Source organism: Micropterus salmoides, unplaced genomic scaffold, assembly GCF_014851395.1.
Source record: "Micropterus salmoides isolate LMB-PRFRI ecotype aquatic unplaced genomic scaffold, ASM1485139v1 Ms_hic_scaffold_12, whole genome shotgun sequence".
Classification (NCBI taxonomy): Eukaryota; Metazoa; Chordata; class Actinopteri; order Centrarchiformes; family Centrarchidae; genus Micropterus; species Micropterus salmoides.
In genome coordinates this window covers 23,642,867-23,666,345 of record NW_024040263.1, presented here as the reverse complement: position 1 = coordinate 23,666,345, position 23,479 = coordinate 23,642,867, and the positions used below count along the sequence as shown (strand labels likewise).

The following is a 23,479-nucleotide window of genomic DNA, read 5'->3' as shown; positions in this document are numbered from 1 at the left end:
GGGAGCGTAAAAGAGGGGGCGCGGCGTTTGCAGAGTCAGCGGTAGGCCTACCGTTACCCTACGTGAGTGTGGAAGAGTGAATGAGGCAGAATTATATTACTCCAAGGTTTATTCATTTCAAAACAAAATGAGATAGTAAAACAGATTTGATGACCCTATGTGATACGTTTTTATTACATTTAGCGGTGTACACATTGAGTGGGCTCCTGTGTCTGCAGCTCATGTGTTAACAGAGTGTATGTCCTGTTCATCTCCCTCCTTCAGCTCATCCATCAGGTCACACAGGTTGTCCACCAGGCCTTCCATCAGATTATAAACCTGCCAGATAGACAAATAAATCAGATTAATGTATTCATATGATGCACATAGGACTTTAAAGGGGTATGGGAGTGATTTAGTCCCCCAACATTATAATGTTATAAAGTGACTAATTAAAAAGAAAAGAACAGTCAAACTAAAAGCAGACTTTTAATCCCTAGTATGGGTCAAGCTCCAAAAACACAGGATCCTACATTTACCATTATGCAACTGTCTTTCGTAATCTTTCAAAGCCCTCTCCTCCAGTTTGTAATCCAGATTTTCTGTTAAAACCCAACCTGAGATAATGCTAATGACATCATCAGGGTTATTTTCTCAAACTCTTAGGAAGCAGCTATTGTACAACTTGTTTTCACAGGTTGAGTCGTACCCCTCATGGCGAGTGAACTTAGTGTGTAAAATCCGTGGCATGCCCCTTCAAAAATAAAAAATGTATGGAAAGTTCCTTAAATGACTTGCCTTTTTGTGCAGGAGCCTTTTGTAAATGTCCATCACCTTCAGCTCTGCATTTTGGGCATCAGGAGGTTTTTGACCGATGCTCTCTGGACAGGTGCGAGTCGGCGAGGCCTTCCCTGATTTTTTTTCCTTAGTGCCTTTCCCCACTACATCCTTTCTTTTGCCCTTCTTTTTGCTGCCCTGTACACGGGATGGACAGATAGAAGACAGACAGAGTTACAAAGAGGGAATGAGAGAAAGATTTTAGTATAAATTACAGATGAATGACAGTTTTTACCAAGCATGCAGAAGAGTCTAATTCCCACTCTGAGTTGGCTGTTAAGTGATTGATTGCATCTTACACCAGTAAAAAAACTCCCATATATATTGGATGTCCTGTATTGTTTGAGTAAGGGTATAGCTGTGTGTGTGTGTGTGTGTGTGTGTGTGTGTGTGTGTGTGTACCACAGATGGCTTGGACTAGTCCAGGTGCTATTAATTCACACCCTGGGCACACAATTGGTGAGCAGGTGCACATTTTCACACAGTGCTCTGTTACCATGGTACCCTGTGAGTAATAGGCTGTACCTTACGTATGAGTCAACCATCACGCAGAGGAGAAAATCACTCCGCAAAATATATAGGCGTACAAAGAAGACTAGGAATTAAGTCTGTTGGCTGGCAATAGATGCATGGGCCATTAGAAGAGAGATATAACAGGTTCTGGGCCAGATTCACACCCAGAACGTCGTTTATGAGACGAGCAACTGAGCCACCAGAGCACAGCATCTCGTCTACATGGGAACAACACAGTCAGCATCCTCATTAACATTCTCAGTCCCTGTGCTGACGCTGAGAAGTTGCTGAAATTCAGATTTGTGAATAGGACAATGCTAAGTCGGTGGATATAATGAGGATGGGTGGCATGTTGTTTGGGAGCAGAAAAACAATCACCTGCATTAAAAGGGGTGCTAAGTGAGGTTTTTGGCTTGTTATCTCATCCCACCAGTCACACTGCAAAAACACACAAACACAATGGCCACTACCATATTCTATTGCTAAGCTACTGTAATGGCTTCTCTGGGGGACAGACCACAACTGGATGGAGCATTAGCTTCCTACGTTTAATGGGAAGACTAAGTGTGTGTGTGTGTGTTTGCGTGCATGCGTGTGTGTGTGTGTGTGTGTGTGTGTGTGTGAATATTGGTTACACAGTTATTTGGTGGCACAGGTCCTCCGATAAATAAAACCAAGTCTCAGGTGGAGAGCAGAATAAAACCTTAGAGTTATGGAGAACAGGAACTAGCACACACACACACTCCATGACATATAATATGTTATTTCAGAAAACAAGCCTATAGAACATAGTATTGTTGGTATATGCATTATTGAGATGCAGGCAGTAGGTGGCCGTGTTGTTTGGCATATCAGTAGTAACAAGAAAACGAGATGTTTTGGCAGATGAATGAATGATGAAGTGACAGCTTGTTTGAAGCAATGAAGGTGACTCATGGTTGGATCGGCTGAAAGTCAGCTGGAGTGACGTGTCATGTCTTGCAAAACATCATGCTCCATTCATGCTCATAATTAATATACTTTTGAATCTGCTGCCACTAAGTGGCAAAACATTTTATAGTAGCCCATCTCTGTATCGTCGAAAACGAGTCAGCTGCTCAAACACATACATGTTTTTCTGCCTCACCTCCACTGATTTTTCAGTTGGTTCTGACTTGGACTCTCCTTTGTTGTCATCTGTCAATCTGGACCTCGCCCCACTCCTCCCCTCTTTAGCAGCTGCTCCTCCCATTTTGTCATTCTTCTCATCTTTGTAATTGGCCACATCTGCGATTTAAGGACACAGAAGTAAGCAGTATGAATTCAGTACTTCACCAATCTTTTGTCTCCACCAATTGTTTCACCAGTCTGTGAGTCTCACCAGCATTAGAGATTGTTGATTCTTCCTTTTTATCAATCCACATGTCTCTCTCTGGAAGGCCCAGCAGATTTCTAAGCCCCATGGCCTCAGCAGCCAGCATGTCCAGCAGTTCCCTCCACAGCTGCTGCCTGCAGGGGGCACCACACACCACCATAACCTGTAAGCTCACTACACTGGGTGTGCAGGTGTGATATGTGGGTGTGTGTATGACAGAGCCAAGATGCTATGATAGAGCTGCTGCATGACTCATATGTGTTTATACCTCACCCCACAGCTGCTGCAGTGAGGCGGTCGTGTTTCTGCCCAGGGGCTTCAGAAAGCTGCAGAAGCAGAGAGTTGAGCTGGGCCAGGCTCTTCTCCTGAGCTGACTCTTGCTCAGGCAGAGACAGCATAACCTTACATACAGGAACAGATAAACGGACAAATATGTGTTTGATGCATTATCATGGTATAATATTTTACAGAAGGGTACACAGAGCATTCAAAGAGGCCCGTGTGACTATAACCTGCTAAATGGATCAATCTGATGAATTTATTCCTTCACATACTTCCTTTGCAGTGACGAAGTTATTATGTACCGTAACACTGTATAATATCTCCTACCTGTCGTAGTGTATCAACAGAGAAGTCCCAGTTGTGTCCTGGATTCACTTCTTGCCACAGTCTCTTTAGATCCTGCACTTCCTGCTGACGGTACTGCAACTAAAACCATGTATGGAGTAGTAATGAGAGTATAAACATGTGACCACAAGAGAAGAGAAATTACTGTCTCGCTACAGGAAGATCATCGCAACTGATAGTTATCCTCCTCTAACAACTATGATGCATGTCATCATTTTTATTCTCTCCTCAAGGGTAGAGAATAAATGTGTGTGCCACTCTTTGTGGTGATAAAATGTGACCATGTGAAAAGCCATCATCATGATATTTGGTAATTTATTTATCCCCCTTGGGAAAATTCAGGTGTCCAGTAGGTCACACAATCTGTATCACCATATCCATGTAGAGTAGACTAGAGACAATGCAGAACAGAAGAAGGTAATAATGCAGCATGCACTGGGTTAAAAACAAAAAAGTCTTAAATAAATAAATAAATTAAAGGTGATATAAAAGGACCACATAGTACTTGAATTTTGCACAGAGCCCAGTGGGTAAAGGTGGTGGGTATTGAGAGAGAGATAGTGAGTGGACAAAGGAGAAAGAGGGGAAACCTGCCATTGGCTGAGGTGTTAAAAAGCCTGATGGCTGTGGGGACAAAAGATCTCCTGATGCATTCAGAGATCCTTTGTCCCCACAGCCATCAGATGACCTCTAATAAGAGATATTTCCCTCTTAATGTTTGGTTACACTTTCCAGTGTTGTTTCCAATTATTCCCTCCCATGTCTGTTGCTATTGTCTGTTACAGCAAAGGAGACAGTCATGCACTACATTTACAAGCCCAATCTAATTAGCCTCCTAATTAACCCCGTTAAATCCAGGTTCCTACTGCACTGTCATGGCAACATGACCTCTTTTGTACAGTATAGAGGCAACAGTGACTAATTTAAGATATTAGTAGTTATGATATATTATTAGTTAATGAGCTACCATGAATTGGCAATAATATAACTAAAAAATTAATGAAGACTAAGATAAAATCCAGGTTGGGAAGAGGCAGCCATAATGGGCTAATCATACCTGTGTCTACAGCCAGTGAAATATCAAAACAAACATCACAATGAATGGGTCCATTAACAGGTTATCTCCCAGTGAATGGGGTGGGGTGACTAAGATTCAGATTGAACTGAAGTAACTATGAGACATGCAACTTAAACATTTTGTAGAATCATTCTCTGTAGGAAACACTGACGTCCTAAGGAGGGCTTGTAAAAAACAAACAAACACAACTTCACCGATCACTAAGAAAAGTGTGGCATGCTGTAAGGAAATTCCACCTGTAAGAGTTACCTTGGGGTTTTTGCTTAAAAACTCTTGGTCTTCAGTGATGTAGAGTTCTGCAGGAGAGCTGGGTCTCTCTGGGGTGTGGACCCCCTGCAGCACCTCATACACGATCGACCGACACAGCTTTAACATCACTATCTTTTCCAGCTTTGTCTGCTCGTGCACACAACAGAAAAACAGACAAAATAAAACATGGGTTTCTGTTATGAAAACCTTAGTGCCATCTGCTCATGCATCTTTATGTCTCACTTTCAGGCACAGTTTAATTGTACACCACCTCTATGAAAAGCCTCTGGTCTGCGGTTTTGTCCTGGAACAGAGCCACTCCCCTCAATGTGACCTGCATGGAGGCTCCTTGGAGCAAAACAGGGTGGGTGTTGAGCTGCCACAGTTCACTTTTAATGCCTGGCTCCTTGGACTTGAATATGAACTCCAACCGCTGGGTGTCACCTGGAAGGATCACACCTTGAATGGGAGGGGAAGCGAAATGGAAAGCAGAATGTCAGGTTGAGAGCTGGCTGAAAGATACAGTATGATGGTTTGACACAGGGACAAACAGAGTATGACGTAAGCATGGTGGCAGCAGGTGCCTGATTATGTTTGTGTGTACCAGAGGAGGAGTTGAAGTAGAAGTGTGGACTCTTTGTTTGTGTACGCAGGTTTGGAAAGCTGCGTGGCACGGGAAGCTGCTGCCAGCTGTAGAAGATGGCTGTGCTGCCCTCATTGTGCAACTCCACATGGGATGAGGATCTCTCTCCAGTCAGGGCCTCAAAGATTATTGTGGCACTGATTCCTACTTCTCCCTGATTGATGAGTGGTGGAGAGTGAGGAGATGACAGAAACCAAGGCAATACAGACACCAAAACAAATAACATCATACCCAGCCATCTATTTTTTGATATGTGTGTGTGTAGTATGTGCGAGATATAAACACAAATGTCACTGTAAAACACATACCGTGTGTATATGTGTATATTGTCATATTAGAGCTGGTATTCAAAAAATGTCCGAAACCTCCCTAATGTTTTTTCACATTAAAAGCCTACATATAAAGAGAGGCTGCAAAGACATTTAATATCATAATTCTGAAAAAAATGGTAGCTTAACATAGTTCAGGGAAACATGCAAAGTACTGATGTGATTAATGTTGTTGAAATGGACATTATACCAAATTAATTTTTTAAGACAACAGCATGCAGGAAGTGTACTGAAGTGTAGTGAACTTTTCTGTGTTAAGGCCCGTTCTGTACCTGGTTAGTGGTAGAGTTTCCAGTCCAGCTAGCAAGCTGACCACAGAATCTCAAGGCAGGAATCAGCAGAGCATCTGACCGGACATCTTCATCCTGTGCCAGTGGATCACTGTGGAAGACAATGAGAGAGCAGTCCCACTCAGTCCATGAGTTTGAAAATTAGCGAAGAGTCAGTTAATCATTAGCTGTGTCCCAATTCACGGGTTGCATTCTTCAAAGGACACAGCCCATGAGATGAAGACCAGACTGAGCCTTATTCAACTTCCCTGACATGAGACGATCACGCCACAAAATGCCATGATGCATTCAAGCGTTTCTTGTAAAAATTGACATTTTCAAACTTAGCATCAGTAAGCTGATTCACAACATGACTTTTTAGTACATGTTGGGACATTTAACTTCAACACATTGAGGAGAAGCAAGTCCCACATTAATGGAAAATAAATCGATATGTTAGAATAACTAAATAGGCTGCTAATAAGAACAAACAGTGGAGTTTATGCCTAGTTTCCATTATTTCCATATCAGTTTGAATTATATATTTAGCAGCGATTGAGCAAATACTTGTAAACACAACATGGTCACATGGCATTTCCTGACTTAATTAATGAGTTGAATGCACTGTTGAATTAATGGCTTTTGGAGATACCAATTGTGTTTTTAGTGCCTTTGAAATAAGGCATCATTGTTGGCCTGATGTTAACTAATTCAGTCTAGAAAAAGTTGGACTTTAATTAGAAGGTGTGGCAAACATCTAATAAATCAATAAAGAGGAGCAGAGTTTTTTCTTACAGGTTCTCCTTCTTCAGCTCCTTGTGCTCCTTCTCCTCCTTCTCCTTCTCCATTGACGGACTATGACACACCGTGACAATTGTGACTGGCTTGCCAGAGCCAATCACCTCCAATCCAGCGATATCCTGTAGTCAAAGAGACACGAGTGCTCAGAAGGAGGTCAGCTTTGTGTGTCCCTTACACATTCTGGTTCCTATTTTAAAAATGTATGTCCATGTCCTGTCTACTCGCATTCAGAGAGGTCAGACTTAGGTGTCTAATGAAACCTTCAATTCCTTCAGTTTTTCTAAAGCAGAGCACTAAATACTTTTTAAGTATGAGAGCTCTCTGTACAATCCCTACACACAAAGATTATGATTCATGCTGGTAATTACCGATGCCTTGATTTTAACATTTTAAAAAGTGAAAGTTTACATTCGTATTTACTCTACTATACTGTATTGCTTTATGTCCCCTCCCCTAACAATATTACACATCTGAATGTTGCCATGAACTCTACCACTATATCATGTGATAGGCAGAGTGAAACTTTTAAATAACACTGGAGGCTTGATATCCTTCCACATCTTTCTCTCCTAAGTTGCCACCTAAGTACTTACCTTCTTCTCTCTGTTTTCTCTCATAATATCCCCAGACTGTCCCCCTCATCTCTCTCTCTCTCTCTCTTCACACGTATGTCACAAAGCCATGGATAAGTCAGCTCCTGAGAGGACGATCTGTCTCTGTCTGTGTTTTTTCAGAAGGTGCTTCAGACCCCGAAATCTCCTCAGCATCACATTAGCCACCAGCACGGCAGAACACACTGCTACCATATTATGTCACAGATTGTGTAAAAGAGAGACAATGATTTGAATAAACCTTCCCTTAATCAGCACCTGTTACTCAGGGTTTTAATAGAATTAAATGGGAACTGGCTGTGCAACGACGTGCACATTTGTCTAAGTGTTTACACCAGAACCTCCTGCCCCTGATGATGGAGTAATTGCAATTCAGAGAGAGCAGTAAGGCACGTTCAGTCCCTTTTCTTCAGCACTGTCACCCCACTGGTCTCAACAGAGCCACTCTACGACTGCACACGCTCCAGATTTCATAACTTTGCCATCTCTGTGAACGGACAGACATGTTTATGGAAGGGCTGCAGTGCTTCAGTAATCCCATTAGGCATGTGTGTACAGATTCTGAATTTAGATTTTAGAGGTAATAAAATATACCATCACATATTTGTCCTTGCTCCTGCACGCACATGTGTATTTGTGTGGGCATGGTCGACTGCCTTGCCAGTGAATTGTGGTTTGTTCCTTGTAGAAAATCAAGAACAGTGTGCCCAAGACTGGATGTTCACAGGTTGTTTGTGAAAATACAGACTGATCATGACCATCTAGTAGCTCCAGCAGCTAGAGACAGAGAGTCCTGAGGATGGGAGCAGCTTCAGTGAGATGTGTGGTTGGACAATGAGAGGTTTTAATAATGAAGCTGTTTGTGTTGAAACAAAATATGCACAATCTAGATATGTGCTGTGCATATGAAATTAGGTTCTGGTACGTTGTTTGAGAGAACAGAAAAAATGGGTTATGTAAATCATGTGTGATGTGGATTGTTGCGTCACAGCTTTCAGGTTATATCAGCGGTTGTAACATGAATGAAAACTTAAAAACGTGGTGATTCTCAGGCAAATTCTGGAGTTATAAGGAGTGCCTTATTTCAATGATTTCTAAGCAGATTGGTCAGATGGAGCCCTTGTTTGAGAGGGCCATTGTGATACTGATATTTCCTAATAAAGTCACACTGAACCTGAAGATATGTGTATCACGTCTGTATTTTCAATGAGTTGAGAAGGAATGTTCTTGACCTAAATTGCGACAATCGAGTGGTTTTTAAATACCTTATTATTTCCATGGGCTGTGTGTCACAGCCACTGCTGCATCTCCAACTGTTGACTGTGTCAGTAGACAGGCCAAACAACTAACTTCCCCTTGTTTTCAAAACACCTGCGTGCACCAGTCCCTTCACCTGGCCTCACAGTTTTAAGTATAATCCAGCGATAGTTACCTGTACAGCTATGGGTACATTGCAGAAATTAACTGCTAACATCTAATTCGGTATAAATGGAATCCATTTGCCAAAGTGCAAAGAAATATAGGCAACAAAAAGGTGGGGGTACAGTTGTCTCGATTTTGTCTGGGGGGAGGGGCACAGGATTAGATAATAACTCCAGAAGATACGCTGGAGGCATCACACACCTCCAACTTTGACATGTTTATAGCAGGGTCGTAGGTTTCAGTCTCTAGATACATAGGGAAACAACAACCCACACCAGGATGAAGTGACTGAGAGGAAAATTATTTTTATAAAATAAAACTAACTGATTTTTCATTACAATAGCCTCAGAAATGCTAAATAACAACAACATAGGATGTGTGTCCATATACAGTCCCGTCTCCCAGAAATTACATTTAATATACAATTTGTTTGCAAAAGCACATAGGTCTGTGTTTTGAGGAAAACATAATGCTGACCAAATTATGTTTTCTATTAACATAATGAGGAAATGGCAAGTCGCAAAAATTTTAACACTGAACATAAGTAAAATGTTCACTGACAATTTATTTATTTTCCAACGCAATCTAGCAATACACTATCCACTTAGTAGTGACTACAGCATTATTCAGCATTTTTATAGACACTGGCACTGGCACTAGTACAGAAAAATTCTGCAGTGACTTTCGACCAAAATCATGATCCTTTCCTAACCATGACCAATGAAGTGCTTTTGTTGCAGAGACCTTACAACAGACAGGAGCCTGGACGTAAACACTAACTTCTGGTTTGACAGTCCTGCGCTTGGTATGTCCGCCATTTACCCCAACCACTTCCCTCCAACTACAGCACTGTAGCCTACATAAATATAGTGTTTCATTCACTCATATTTTGGTAGGGACTATTCTGATCTACCAAAATATATTTATATGTTCCTACTGTCCATATGGCTTGTCCGTAACAAATATGTGTTACCGGCTTTTTGATGTCCACGTCCCTTAGAACCTCTCCGAGCGCCTGACACTGGTGCTGCAGGTATGCACTCTGATCCCAAGTCCGAGAAGCTGGACGTAGAGTCTCAGTTATTCCTACAGGAGGGAATCAGAGAAAGCATAGTTACTCTCAGTTTAGAGTCCCCCCTTCTTTGTCTTTTGTTGTTTGGATGCAACCAGTTTACATTACCTCTGTTATCCATTCATCTTCTTCCATTAGCTTATTTGAAGATGTTCTGGCATTGCTCTTGATGTGTGGTTATTAAAAATGTCTCATCAGAGGGAGAAGTGGACAGTTTAACTGTCAACTTCACAACACATTTTTAAAATTTCTTTAGGACAACACTAGGTTTCATGTAGATGCACAATCAGAAGGAACAGGGTCGGGAACATGGCTGAAGGAAAAAACTTGGACATGGCGTGCTGTACATGTTTGTGTGCACCTGATTCCTGGCGTATGCTCCTCGGTTGCGCTACATGTGTGACAGGTTCCCGTTTGCCCTGCTCTGTCTTTGTCAGCGTGGCTGTGATGCCACTCATTTCATCTCCGTAGTGCTGGGGGAGACTCCAAAACTCACTGCCCACTCGGTAACCCTAAGACAAAGAAATCCCGATACATTTGAATGAAGAAGCTACAGAGAAAATCTGGTTTAGAGATTTTAGTTATTGTAGAACTATTACTAGTGTGACATAGGAGCATGACTGACGAAAGTAAACCAGAGTAAGCAAATGTGTGTCATACATATCCAGACTGGATGAGTGGCATATTTTGGTTTAGAAACTCCTTCTGCTCCTGAGCTTCTCTGAAACGGTTATCTTGATTCATCAGTAAGTTTTCGACTGGTCTGTCGAGCAAGTCTTCAAAGAGTTGAAAAGTGCAGCAGATGAATAGAGAGACAGACAGACAGACAGACAGACATACAGACAGACAAGAGACATTAATGCAAGCTTAGGAAATCAAATGCTACAAATACAAATAAGCAAATAAAATGCTCTTCAATTTGCTTAAAATAAGAAACCTCACTTGGGATTCTGCTATATAGTTTCTTCATTTATAAACACCTGATTCAGGTTCAAATATTTTTTCTTAACTAATACAATGCCAGTGTGGTACTGGTCTATTGTTAATGTTATTAAATACATGGTAAATTAGCTTATTGTGGCTTCTCACATCCCTGCATTTGTAAACGGACAGTAATAATAATGCAAATTTGATCTCCATCTGGTGCAGGTTTCTGTGCACTCTCATCAGCTCACCAGATAAGAGGCCCTGCTGCTGTCTGCGCTGCATCATATGTTTATGCCAATGCTGCAGGGCATTACTCTGGATGTTTCTGTGGTCTGAAGGGATCCCACGTCCAGAGTGATACCTCCCACGGGTCTCAGATGAAGTATCAGCGTGGGACTTTGGTATTCGTTTCACCAACTGCATGGTGGAGGGAGGATAGAGGGAACCACAGGTGACTAACATAGTAACACAGTCCAAGTACTGCTGTTGAATTGTTAGTTTACATAATGTGAGCTGCCCTTGGTTGATACGTTTTAAATAATGTATGTAAAAAATGTTTGCCTTTCATGTGTCCCATTATATTATTTTCTCAATGTACCTCAGTTTCCCCTTTGGCTTCCAAATAACTTCTGAAATCCTCTAAACTACCCAGGATGCTGTGTGCCAGAATCATCCCATGCTCATCAAACCGAAGTCCTTCCAACCATGAAAAGAGAAGTAGAGGGACAACAAAAACAGCACATTAATCCTCAAGGATGCATTTTATGAGTAGGATACCTCTTTTTAACTATGGCAAAACATTCAATATGCAGTATGTTATTTATCCATAAGGGCAAAGGAATACAACTAACCTGCGTAGTCCAGAGGTTGAGAGTCAGGTTCCAGATTCCCTGCATGAGCCACCGCCCCTTGCATAGCATTCCTAACTCCATCAACTGGCTGTGTCTTACGCACACAAGCCATGAGCACTGTTTTTGACGGCTCTTGGGTGGCTTTGGTATATGAAACTGCTGTTACATCACATACTCAGTTAGACATACAACAACTGCTTTAATATGGAAGTTGATGCCACACACACTATTTGTATTTTAAAGTCATAAAGTCATTGTCCAACTAATGGTAAATACTATATATGGATGAAGGTGGTTTACGTTATTGAGGTCCCGTGGGTGAATGTCCCGAGTCTGGATACGTCCACCCTTAGGAGTAGACTTCGTGGACTGGTCATCACCCGAGATGTTCAGCTCCTCCTCCGTTTTTAGCTTCTTGTTCTCTGGAGTAGGGTCAAGAAAATGACAACAGTGTGTGTGTGTGTGTGTGTGTGTGTGAGTAATGCCATGTTATGTCAAACTGGGCGTTTAAATACTTTTTAACTATGAGATCTCTCTGTACAATCCCTACACACAAAGATTATGATTCATGCTGGTAATTACCGATGCCTTGATTTTAACATTTTAAAAAGTGAAAAGAAGTTCTATTTCGTTGTGCACAAAATACATCAGTGCTCACACACACACACACACACACACACATACACACACAGAGATGAGCGATTACCCTGGGACATTGACATGGTTATGCAATTATGTTAATTTCTTTTAATCCAACAGTGACTGATTATAGTTTCCATGGCCACGATACCAATTATTTGTCCTTGGCTTTGATAAATGTTTTGCTTCACTTCCTCCATCTTCCCTTTCACAGACTCAGTACAGTTTTTCAGGTAAGTGCTCTGCTTTAGAGATACCCTTGGCCATTGAGGGAAGAAATTGCTAGAGCGCTTTGGAGGATATGTATTTGCAAAAGAATCAATCAAAAGCCACTGATATTGACCTATTTTCTGGCTAAGACTCTGTGTAGTTCTGCCTCCAAACTGAAGCTTCAGATCCACTCCTTGCTTCCCACTCTGACTCTCAAAAAACAGTGGGGGGTTGCAACTAAGTACACTGTTAGCAATTGATGTAATTTATACAGTAAATCTTACAACAATGTATTGTATTTGTGTTTTTACTGTAAGTGGCAATGCATCATGGGAAATTAATGGACAGTCCTGTATTATTATTGTAACTACACTGTACACGCCGAGTTTTACAATGGTTTTACATGCACCGCGTTGCATCATGGAATCACCGCGATCGGAATTTTGAATTTTTAGGCGGTTAGTTCTAAACGGACATTCGAGAACGGACATCGTTCAAGAAGAAAAAAAGAAGCAAACATTCTGGGACGCAGGTAAGTTAACTTCACGTTATGTAACTTACTGTTACCCTTTTTTATATCATATAACGTTATTATTTCTGATAATCTGATTGGATGGTGACGGTTTCGTCTGCTTTGATTTGCTAACATAAAGTCGGCTGTCCCCTTGTGGTTTAGCTAAATTGGAAATAACGTTAGGGCATGGGCAGAAATAGGTGCTTTTATGATAAGGTAGCTAACATTATTAACGCGCTTCTTCCTCCATCAGTCCCATGAAATCAGGTATGTACTGGTAGTTGCTAACGTTAGCTACCTTGTTCATCACAAACTGATGCTATTTTTAATCTGCCTGAAGTAACGTCAACATGGTTTTTTCACTGTTTGGATGGATCGGCTAGCTAGCGCGACTGTCATTTAGGGCTGTCATTTAGAGAAAGAGCGCCTGCGAGACGAAAGTGAGAGTGAGGTCTGCTCTGCGGTCTTGGCGATTGACGCTGCCAAATAGGTTTAATCCTAAATAAACTACCTATAACGTTACAAGTAGTTATGTCTCTTGGTATTAATTTCTGCTGTAATTGACGTAATGTGCAAAATGCGCAACCAGATGTTCGAATATATGTGTTTTTTTTGGAGGGAATAACGTTATTCGAACGTCAGTATTTGAGCAATTTTTCTGTTTGTAAGTTTTTTATTGCGCTCTTGACTTCTGAGAAGAACGTCACGTCTGCCTCCTGTCAGTGAGTTAGCCGTAAAAAGGTAGCTTCTATGTTTGCTATCTTCTTATAACTGTTAAAGCATATCAAGAACAGATTTTATAACATTATCGTATATATTTCTATCGGGGTTTTTTTGTCCGTTTTGCCGAACATTTTCAGACAACCACCACGTGTTGTGAGGGTGAGCTCGACCAACAGCCAACTAAAGTTAGCTAGCTGCTAGCAAGCTTCACACAATTCCAAAATGTTCACTTGCAAGTTTAGCACATGTGGTAAGGAATTTAATAGAGTTTGTGAGTTTACTCAGCACATTAAGTTGCATAGTAATAGTGCTAATTACAGATATCAGTGTGGTGTGCCTGAATGCTCCAGACAGTATGTTAAAATTCCTGTACTTAAAGCTCACATGTACAGAGACCACAAAGCAGATGTGCCTTTGAGGAATAGTCAGCGACCATGTACTCCTATACAATGTGACTTTTGTGCAGTAAGGTGTGAAACATCATCTTTACTAGTTTGTCACTTGAGGTCACATTTGCGTGAAGGGTTACACGTTGAATGCCCATTTAGAGGATGTGATAGAAGGTTCTCTGTTTTGTCGAGTTTTGCATCCCATCTTTCTAAGAAGCACCGCAATGACAGTGCTGAACATGTAGAAAACCCCTCTAATGTAGAAAGACCTGTTGCCAGTGAATCAGTGAGTGAGTGTGAACCATCTAACGTTAATTATTCTGATGATGAGCAAGAAGTACCTGTTGCAGTTGATGAATCTGTCTTTCTTCAGAATATCACACTTTTCTATCTAAAACTTCAGGCTAAACTACTATTGCCGGCTACTACAATACAAACTATTATTGAGGGATATCAAGATGTCCATCATGTCAGTCTGACAAATCTGCTTAATACCTTGAGTGAGAAACTAACTGTCCTTGGAATCCCAGAGGCCACAATTAGTAACATTATGGATGAAATGAGAAAAGATGATCTCCTCACAGCCTGTAACAGTGGGCCTTTGAGCACAGACCAGAAAAGAAAGACGGCTTTTAAAAAACATTTTAATTATGTTGAGCCGGTGCCTCAGTTATTAGGTATCAATGAGAAAGGTAAGGAATCGTTTGCCCAGTATGTGCCTATTAAAGAAACATTGGCTGCACTTTTTAAAAGCAAGTCCATGCAGGAACAGTATGCAGCAACACATTCCACACCATCATCAGAGGGTATTTTCCAAGATGTAAATGACGGGAAGGGAGCTCAGTGCAACCCTTTATTTAAAGCGGAGCCATCTTCTCTTGGTCTTATACTTTATCAGGATGCATTTGAAGTGGTTAATCCACTTGGTTCTTCTAAAAAGAAACACAAGATTCTAGCAGTTTATCTCACTTTAACAGATATTTTGCCTCATAACAGATCATCCATAGATCAAATGCAGCTTGTTCTCTTGTGTAAGGAGCAGGACTTCAAATATTTTGGGATGGACAAGGTATTTGAGCCCCTCATTAAAGACCTGAAAGCTCTTGAGGAAACTGGCATTGAGATAAATAATGGACAAATTGTCAGAGGTCGACTGTGTGCTATTTCTGGTGACAATTTAGGGTCTCACTGTATTGGCGGATTTGTTGAGAACTTTAGTGTGAGCCATTATTTCTGCAGGTATTGTGATATAAAAAGATCAATTTTTGAGAGCTCTCCATTATTATGTGGCAACAAGCGTACAGAACAGTCTTTTCTGAATCATCTACAAGAATTAGAAAACACTGGTACAAATTCTGAATGTGGTATCAAGTCAAACTCTCCTTTTAACCAACTGTCCTTCTTTCATGTTTGCCAGCCTGGATTACCCCCATGTCTTGGCCATGACCTGTTTGAAGGCATTGTTTCCTGTGACCTTAGTTTGTTGATTGGTCATCTAGTTGAGGAGAAACATTTCAACTATACACAACTGAACAGGTGCAAAGATCAGTTCAACTATCAGGGAAATGATGCCCAGGACAAACCAGCCGATGTTTCACCAGGTAGCAGAAGACTTGGTGGACATGCAGTCCAGAACTGGTGCTTCCTGCGTTTGCTCCCTCTCCTGATAGGAGATAGGATTAGGAATCCATGTGAGAATGGTGCCTGGCAACTTGTGCTGCAGCTCAGAGAAATTGTAGAGCTCATTTGTGCACCAGCAATCACTACAGATCAGGTTGCTTACCTTAAAATACTCATTGAGGAGTATATCTACTTTCGAAGGCAGCTCTTTCCCAATGAGCCCCTGAAGCCCAAACATCACTATTTACTTCATTATCCAGAGCTCATTACACACTTTGGTCCCCTTATTCGCCTTTGGACTCTCAGGTTTGAGAGTAAGCACACATTCTTCAAAAGATGTGCTAGGAAGTTACATAATTTCAAGAACATCTGCAAGACAGTCGCAGAGAGACACCAGCTCTTCCAGGCATACTTGAGTGCAGGTAAAATGTTTCAGCCGAGTGTGTTACTGGATAAAGAGATGACATTCTATGTAAATGACTACAGCGACAAAATCAGAGAGGCTGTTGTTGGTTTGCATTTTGAATCTAAAGATACAGTAGCATCTCACACAGTGACGGTGAAGGGCACATCATACAAAAAGGGCATGTTTATTTTGCTGGGGAAAACTGAAGAAGAGTTGGAGGTTGGCAAGATAGAGCTGGTCATTGTGCACCATGGCTCTGTGTCATTTGTCTCAGAAAAATATTGTTTTGTTAAGTTGAGGGACATTGGGGTCTATAGTGTTTTGGGGACACCTCAAGAGCAGTTTGTTTGCATGAGGCATGATGATCTACTGGATTATTATCCTTTGCCTGCCTACACAATGTGTGACATTACAATGATCTGTCTCCATCACTCCTTTGCAGAGACATGGCTGCAGCACAAGAGGAGCTCAGGAGGGCTGTCTTGGCAGTACTCCCGGACCTCCCCGCAGACACACTAACTACCTTGATGGCAGGCCTGGAAGAACTTGGTGTGGAGAACAAGGAGGATGTGAGCCTTCTAAGTGAAGAAAATCTTCTGCCCTTTCTCCGTGTGGTCCAGTCTAGAAAGCTTCTCCGTGCCTTTTCATCTCAAGGTAACCGTAGGTTGGGTGGTTCGGGTTCTATGGGTGGTTCTGGGATGGGGGTGGTCATCTGCATGGAGGGATGCAAGGCACTTTTACCCTTCGTCCTATTTAATGATTTAACTGTTACTGTTAATTCTAAGTATATTAGGCTACACATCGAAATGTTCACAGTTGAACTTGTAAACCTAGGGTGCGTTTGTAAATTCACTCCAAGCACCCTCAGCATGTGATTTGTTTTTTTTATATGGTATGATTGTGGCGTGATGTATTAACTGATGTGTTTGGCAGATTGTGAAATCCACTTTTGTTTTGTGCCCTAAAAGTTGCAACATCGATGGCCAAATGGAATTCCCACCCTTGTCACCAATCAAATTTTTTTTTGAAGCGTGACATGATATGACCTTGGCTGTCAGGTGGCTTTCTACAGTTGTTTTTGGGGCTACCACGACAAAAAGTTTGAAATAAAAGAAAAATTAATGGTTTTATTTTATAGAAAATATGATTGGTGTTTAAATATACCATAATATGTCTGGATCATAGGGGTCTAATGGTAAATATTTTTTCAGGTTCCTTCTCAGCCCTGTCTCCTCCTGGCTCTCCACAACTCTCCTCAACCCTGTCCCCCGTGGGAAGTCCACAACTCCTCACCCTGTCCCCCGTGGGAAGTCCACAACTCTCCTCACCTGAGACACCCCGAACGTCCAACCCAATGCCCTCACCACGCACACCATGGCCTGTACATTTTAAGGTGAGGCGGGTCTTGGCGATTTCTAAAATATATTTCTATTCTACTCAATAGGGATGCACCAATGGCAAAATTCTGGGCCGATGCCGATGTTCAAAATAGCAATGTGGCCGATGGCAATGGCCGATGTTTGTTGTTTCTCAGATTATGTTATAAGATTGGGCTTCATTTGAGTCTGATGCTGAAATTGACTATAAATGCACCCGTAAAAGCTTATATCCTTGTATCCTCTCTTTTTTTTGCCATTTTCTGTTTGCATCCTTGAAGGTTAACTGGGAGAAGATGACGCCAGAGATTCAGTCAGCCATTGCAAATTCTACTAGACCGAATCCTGCTGCCAGAAGAGCGATGGTCAGAGAGCTTGTCGATCAAATGAGGGTGCACAATGCAAATCCAAATAGAGGGATCTGTTTGAAAGTTGTAAACGATATAATACAGAAGTACCCCACATGTTTTGGGGATGTGGATGATGATGAAAATACAGCTGGGGCATCGCTCGTCCAGCAAGTAAAAACCAGAATCGAGCATGTCAACCGAAACAACACATTGGCACGGTTAAGGAAGAATAAGCACAGCAATCGGCAGGCGAGGACAAATGGAAGAGGTCCCGTTGATCAATATGGATGTGTCCGATGGGCACCTCAAGAACTCCCCTCAGGGGAGACTGATGAAACCCTACAAGAGATGAAGACTCAGATGCAGCAGCTATATGCCCAGGTAGGAATAGTGGAAATTATATTTAGGCATCCTTAGACACAAACCTACATTTTATTTTTGAGTATTGATGCATCCAAATTTTGACTCCCCCGACCCCTAGGAAGGAATGTCAGGCATGGAGAGAGGAGCGCTTCAGAGATGGCTTCAGAGAACCTACATTCTCCAGCGTTGTGATCTCAATGCTGACCCTCCACACAGCGTCTCAAAAATTAAGGATGACTGGCCCTTTCTCTTCTCCTTGAAGGGCCTGTTCTCGCATTTCAGTGAACTGACCGGAATTCCAATCCAGGAGAAGCTGCCAGCTGCCATAGACAACAGGAGTCAGAACATCATAGAGTACTTCCAACAGCAGAAGACACCAGGAGTGGGGAAGGTTCTGGAAGCCTACGATGAAGAGAGTGGCAACAAAGCTATCTGCACCATTATGTGCCTGCTTGCTCACTTCAAGGAGGGGGATGGTATCTTCCTTACGGCTGATGTGAGTATAACTTGCAGTGCATATCCATAAATTAACCATTCCCTCACTCTCTCCCTCCCATCTCCGTCCTGCTATTTTGTAATTGTTAATTACCAGAAATCAGTCACCAGCCCCATCCTTTGCTATGGACACTTTGCACAAGTTATTCTAATATTATATAGACTCTGAACAGCCTGAGTATCAGACCAAAGCTAGCGCTTCAGTCTGACACCCGTCTCATTCAAAGCGTTTACAAAGTTGGAGGGCTTTAGATACCTTTTCAAAAGAAAACTTCCCATTTCCAAAACGTCGCCCCTTCTAAAAAAGCTCTCCATGCAGAATACTGTACTGGTTTCAGAGCAGTTATTCCAGTAAACCGTCTGTTTTTTACTAAAACTGCCTCAATCTATATTCTCCGTTCTCCGAGGCAGTCAGCGCACAGGCAGATATTGCTTGAAAATGGGCCCTGGGCTGATTGGTTCATCACGTTTAGTCCCGTCCACCCCCAGCGGTCATTGGGCTAACATTCTTCCGGTCTGGCTGTACTTGTTGCTCGGAATGGGGAATGCAGACCCGAGACGGAGCCTACTTAGCGAAGTGGGCTGAGTCCGTGGTCTGATCCAGGCTATACTCTGATGGGTTAGCCATTGCTTCCTGCCATATAGTTCATAAAATAATTTTAATTTACTGTTTTATTGACATGGCATCCATATTTAAAATAAATATTTGCCATGTGCAGTTGTTTCTAGATTTGGCACCATAAATTGAAGCTGATTTTCCCCTTGGTGTTGAGTAGAACATTACAGCTCTTGGGGCAAGTTTTCTTTGTCGTTGTTTACTCAACGTACTCATGGTTAACTTATGGTTTTTATTCTCCAGCCCTCTGCCACGGCTGCTGATATTGAGAGAGCTGTCAGTCTGCCAAGCACACCTCGATTAGTTGTACCAGGTATAATCTTCCCTTATTTTGTAGAAGTTAATTCTTTAATGAATTCATGTGGTTGAGGGAGGACTGTTGCGCCTAAAAAATGTCTTTCTTTGAGTTGTTGATGGAGGGTGCGGGGGTCAAAGGAGATAATGTTCAAGTGGAGGTGTGCGAGTCTTTCTCCACTTGAACATTAATGAATTCATGTAGGTGGCAATAGTGTGTTGTGCAGCTTTTAGTTATCATATTGTTAATGGGTTTCAGGAGAGATACTGCGCGGTGCAGATATGTGGGTTATGTCCATGGAAGGAGCATGTGTGATGGGGCCCCACAGCAACCTCCTGCATGGATTGGCAGCAGTCTTCGCTGCCTACTATGTCTTCAACTTGCAATATCCAGCAGAAGCCGCAAGCACACTTGAATTCATTCAGAGGTGAGTTTAAAAATGGCATTGTCATAAAAACGAGAAACTTAAATTAAGAAACACGTATTAAAATTAAGAAACTCGTATACAAAATGTGAGCGTACGAGTTTCTTAATTTGTGATTTGTAGAATAGGATTTGTGAACCTGCAATGAAGAATTTGAGAAGGTGTAACTGTTGTGTTTGTGGGAGAGACAAAAAAGTCTACAAGTTTGCAACTCTTAAAACATTTCTCTCTGAGACTTCAAATTTCTTCTTCAAATATACCTCCATAAGCAATGACTTGATATATGAAGGGAACTTTTCTGTAATTTACATTTTTTGTTAGAGTTTGGGATGTCAGTAAGTCACTTAATACAAATACAAAAGCATATTACTTCGCATTTTGAGTGATCAGATTTTACACATTGCTTTGCAGTTATAAGAAAAAAATCTAATTATGCTATCCAATTTAGTGAGAAGGGGACGAGCGAGGGGATGGGGAGAGATGGTTGACGATCGCACACACAGACACTCACTCAATCTCTCACAGGCACATACTCAGGGGTTAAAGTATTCCGGCACCATGCCGGATCTCCGGCGTGACACAGTTGTGAAGAAATTTTCAGCAGGATAGATATTCGTAAAGGTTTATCATTTGAGTTCCCCAAAACCTATGGCAGCTCTCACACACAAAAAACGTGTTTAGCCAATCAGAAGCAGAGTAGGGTTGGACTTGTGTTTGCTAGCTATAACAATGTGCAGCTATCCAACAAGATGAAAGTTTTCTCTCACTCACAGATGCGTGATGTGCGAGTGCGTGGAAAAATAGAACCAATTCCTATTTTAAAGCACGCGTGTGCTGGGTCTGCGCTGTCCACGTTCCTGGTGTAGCCAGAATCGCTGACATCGGTTGAATCCACGAGTGCGTAGAATTCAGCGTAATACTCGCGTGTAGAGGCCCGCTGTAGCTCGGGTGTTAAAATCACAGTTTAGAGATCTTTCTATTTGTAAACAATGCTCATGAATTTAGACCTGAAAATAGACCTACCCCTCCACATCTAATAGTCTGCTCGTTTGGGAAATGGCTGAGGTAAATATGAAAGTAAATTGAATGAAAATAATATTAAAAAAATATACAGGCCTATATAAAATAGGAAAGCAGATTTTACTGATGCAAAGCTTTTAAAGGGAGATGCATCACGGTTTCAGCCCAATTTCTATCCGATGCACACCACTCCAACCGGTGCACTCGCATCGCAGACCCTTGCATCGATCGTGCCAAGCCACAGACACACACATACTCATATAGCCTACAGTGACTCTCAGTCTCACACACACAAGCACTCAGTCATTCATAAAGATCCCTTAATGTTTCATGTCATGGTTATGACCATGTCATATCTGTCTTAAATGTTACCTGATAAGTGTGTTTTTCCCCCCTGTTTTCAGAGCCTTTTGCGGCATAAATCCCCAGACGGGCAGCAAGGCAGAGAAAAGGCGAGGGCTGAATGCACCAGTTTGCACACTTTTGAGGAAACTGCTGGATTTTGAATTGGTGGGCAGGGGAAATTAGAGGACATTAGTGGGCAGGGGACATTGGGGACATTAGTATGTTTGACAACTCATGTTCAACCAGTTTGGTACACTAATACTTTGTGCATTGTGCACTCTGTTTTTTAAGAGAAAATAAAAATATATAAAAAAAAAAAAAAGTTTTTTGTTTTTCTTTGCAGAAGTCTGAAAGAGAACATTTATCCAAGTTACAACATTTAATTGTAATATTTACAATATTCTGTCCTGTGAAATTACAGGAAATTCCTGGCTACTGAGTTGCCGTAAATATAAAATTTTGCTGTAATATTTACAGTATTATATCCTGTGAAATTACAGAAAATCCCTAAAATTACAGGAAATTCCTGGCTACTGAGTTGCCGTAAATATAAAATTTTGCTGTAATATTTACAGTATTATATCCTGTGAAATTACAGGAAGTACAGTACTTGTTGTAGTTATTTTACAATAACAGTCCTGTATACTGTTTACAGTAAATTTACGGCAACTATTAGCCAGGAATTTCCTGTAAAATTACAAGAAATTTCTAACAGTGTAGGCACATGTACTCAAATTTAGGCTCAAGTAGTAGACACAATTTTGAGGTAGGTTACTGGTTGTGTGTGTGTGTGTGTGGGACAACAAAATATAATAATCTGCCATTAAATGTGCCACTGCTTTAAGTCTTTTTGTTGCTAATATTTTTGTACTTACTGTATTGATGCTTTATTGATGCTGTGTTTGGTCCTTAACGTTAAATGAAAGTAGCCTAACTTTAACATGCCAAATGACTAAATGGTAATGAACTCGACGAGGCTACATTTTTGAACGCAGGACTTGTATTTTCATACTGCTGTGGTATTGCTAATTTTACTTAAGTTCTTCTTCTACCACTGTATAAAAATAAGAGAGGCTGCGCAGGTGAAGAGGTCACAGTGACAAACGCTTAATGTTAGCTTAAAGAGAGGAGGGGAAGAGGCAGACATAGAGACACAGAAGGTTGTAGGCTGACCTGGGTGATTTAGAGTTCTTAACTCCTTTTCCGGTGACTCTCCGCGACTCATTTGGTCTAACTACCGCGAAAGCAATAGTTAAGAACAACTAATATAGCCTCAGTTAGAAGTGCTAATCAAGCTAGCTTCTCTTCAGCTTCAGGTAGCCTTCTCTAACCGTAACTATGGCAACGGGACGCCTCGAAACCAGAGCCGTTAAATAAGATTCTTATTTAAGAACAGAACAAGAACAGGAACAACAATAAACAAAGAATTATAGGGCTAATAAATCTGGGACAAGATATGAGCTCATTGCCTACTGTATGAAGAAAAGAAAAGGGAAAAAAATGGGAACATGAGCAAGGCAAAAATAGTTTACACATGCAAAGATGTTTAGCCTATTTATCATTAAAGCTACAACACAAGGTTGAATAGGCTAACGAAAGGAAAGTTCGTAGTCCCTTCATGCTACACACACAGATCCTAACAGATAGGATAGTTAATTAAAATATGGTAGCCTAACATATATAATAAATAAAACAAACATATAGCCTAATAAAGTTAGATAGAGTTATATATCGGCCTAGGTTACTATATTTTTATATCTAAAAAGATATTTGTCTGCATTTGAGACAGAACAAAATGAAGCAGAAATCTTTCTCTTTTTATGTTATCAGACCTATGCCTAATAGCCTATAGCAAAAGTGAGAATAGCAGAATAATGGAAAACAAAACATATGTACATTAAGTTTACTAATTAGGTTTTTTCCATTAAAAGGGTTTGGGGGGAGGGGGGGTCCTCATCCGGATGGAGGGTTCCTGCTGTATGGACTGTAAAGCCCCTGTGTGATTTGTGATAGGCCTATTTAAATTTTGTTGGCTAATAATAGAAGCCTACCTTTAAAGGCCTAATAATAGGCCTAACAATAATAATAATAATAATAATAATAATAATAATAATAATAATAATAATAATAAT

The 23,479-nt window shown here is 41.2% G+C and overlaps 3 protein-coding genes across 6 annotated transcripts; 2 read left to right on the top strand and 1 right to left on the bottom strand.

Moving 5' to 3' along the window:
* Nucleotides 1-91: 91 nt before the first annotated feature.
* Nucleotides 92-22,676, bottom strand: LOC119899489 (MYCBP-associated protein-like). Of its 4 annotated transcripts, none has more exons than XM_038714054.1 (19): nt 22,521-22,676; nt 11,863-11,984; nt 11,563-11,721; nt 11,310-11,407; nt 10,960-11,128; nt 10,445-10,560; nt 10,146-10,296; nt 9,686-9,774; nt 6,674-6,798; nt 5,882-5,990; nt 5,242-5,434; nt 4,909-5,096; nt 4,638-4,784; nt 3,293-3,391; nt 2,957-3,084; nt 2,690-2,817; nt 2,456-2,595; nt 778-954; nt 92-318 (listed from the first exon to the last, which is right to left on the bottom strand). In XM_038714054.1, the coding sequence occupies exons 3-19, from the start codon at nt 11,672-11,674 to the stop codon at nt 220-222; spliced, it is 2,268 nt and encodes a 755-aa protein (XP_038569982.1). In that variant the 5' UTR covers nt 11,675-11,721; nt 11,863-11,984; nt 22,521-22,676; the 3' UTR covers nt 92-219. The 4 variants fall into 4 exon arrangements, with proteins under 4 accessions (XP_038569982.1, XP_038569979.1, XP_038569980.1 ...); XM_038714051.1 differs by having other exon boundaries at nt 9,686-9,798; nt 22,521-22,675; XM_038714052.1 differs by having other exon boundaries at nt 9,686-9,798; nt 11,563-11,718; nt 22,521-22,675.
* Nucleotides 13,675-17,345, top strand: LOC119899488. Its single transcript, XM_038714050.1, has 2 exons — nt 13,675-16,717; nt 17,275-17,345. The coding sequence occupies exon 1, from the start codon at nt 13,871-13,873 to the stop codon at nt 16,580-16,582; it is 2,712 nt and encodes a 903-aa protein (XP_038569978.1). The 5' UTR covers nt 13,675-13,870; the 3' UTR covers nt 16,583-16,717; nt 17,275-17,345.
* Nucleotides 16,591-21,649, top strand: LOC119899804. Its single transcript, XM_038714567.1, has 7 exons — nt 16,591-16,717; nt 17,275-17,456; nt 17,721-18,170; nt 18,271-18,648; nt 19,507-19,576; nt 19,817-19,985; nt 21,407-21,649. Exons 1-7 carry the CDS (start codon nt 16,591-16,593, stop codon nt 21,528-21,530), a joined length of 1,500 nt encoding a protein of 499 aa, XP_038570495.1. The 3' UTR covers nt 21,531-21,649.
* Nucleotides 22,677-23,479: the final 803 nt, after the last annotated feature.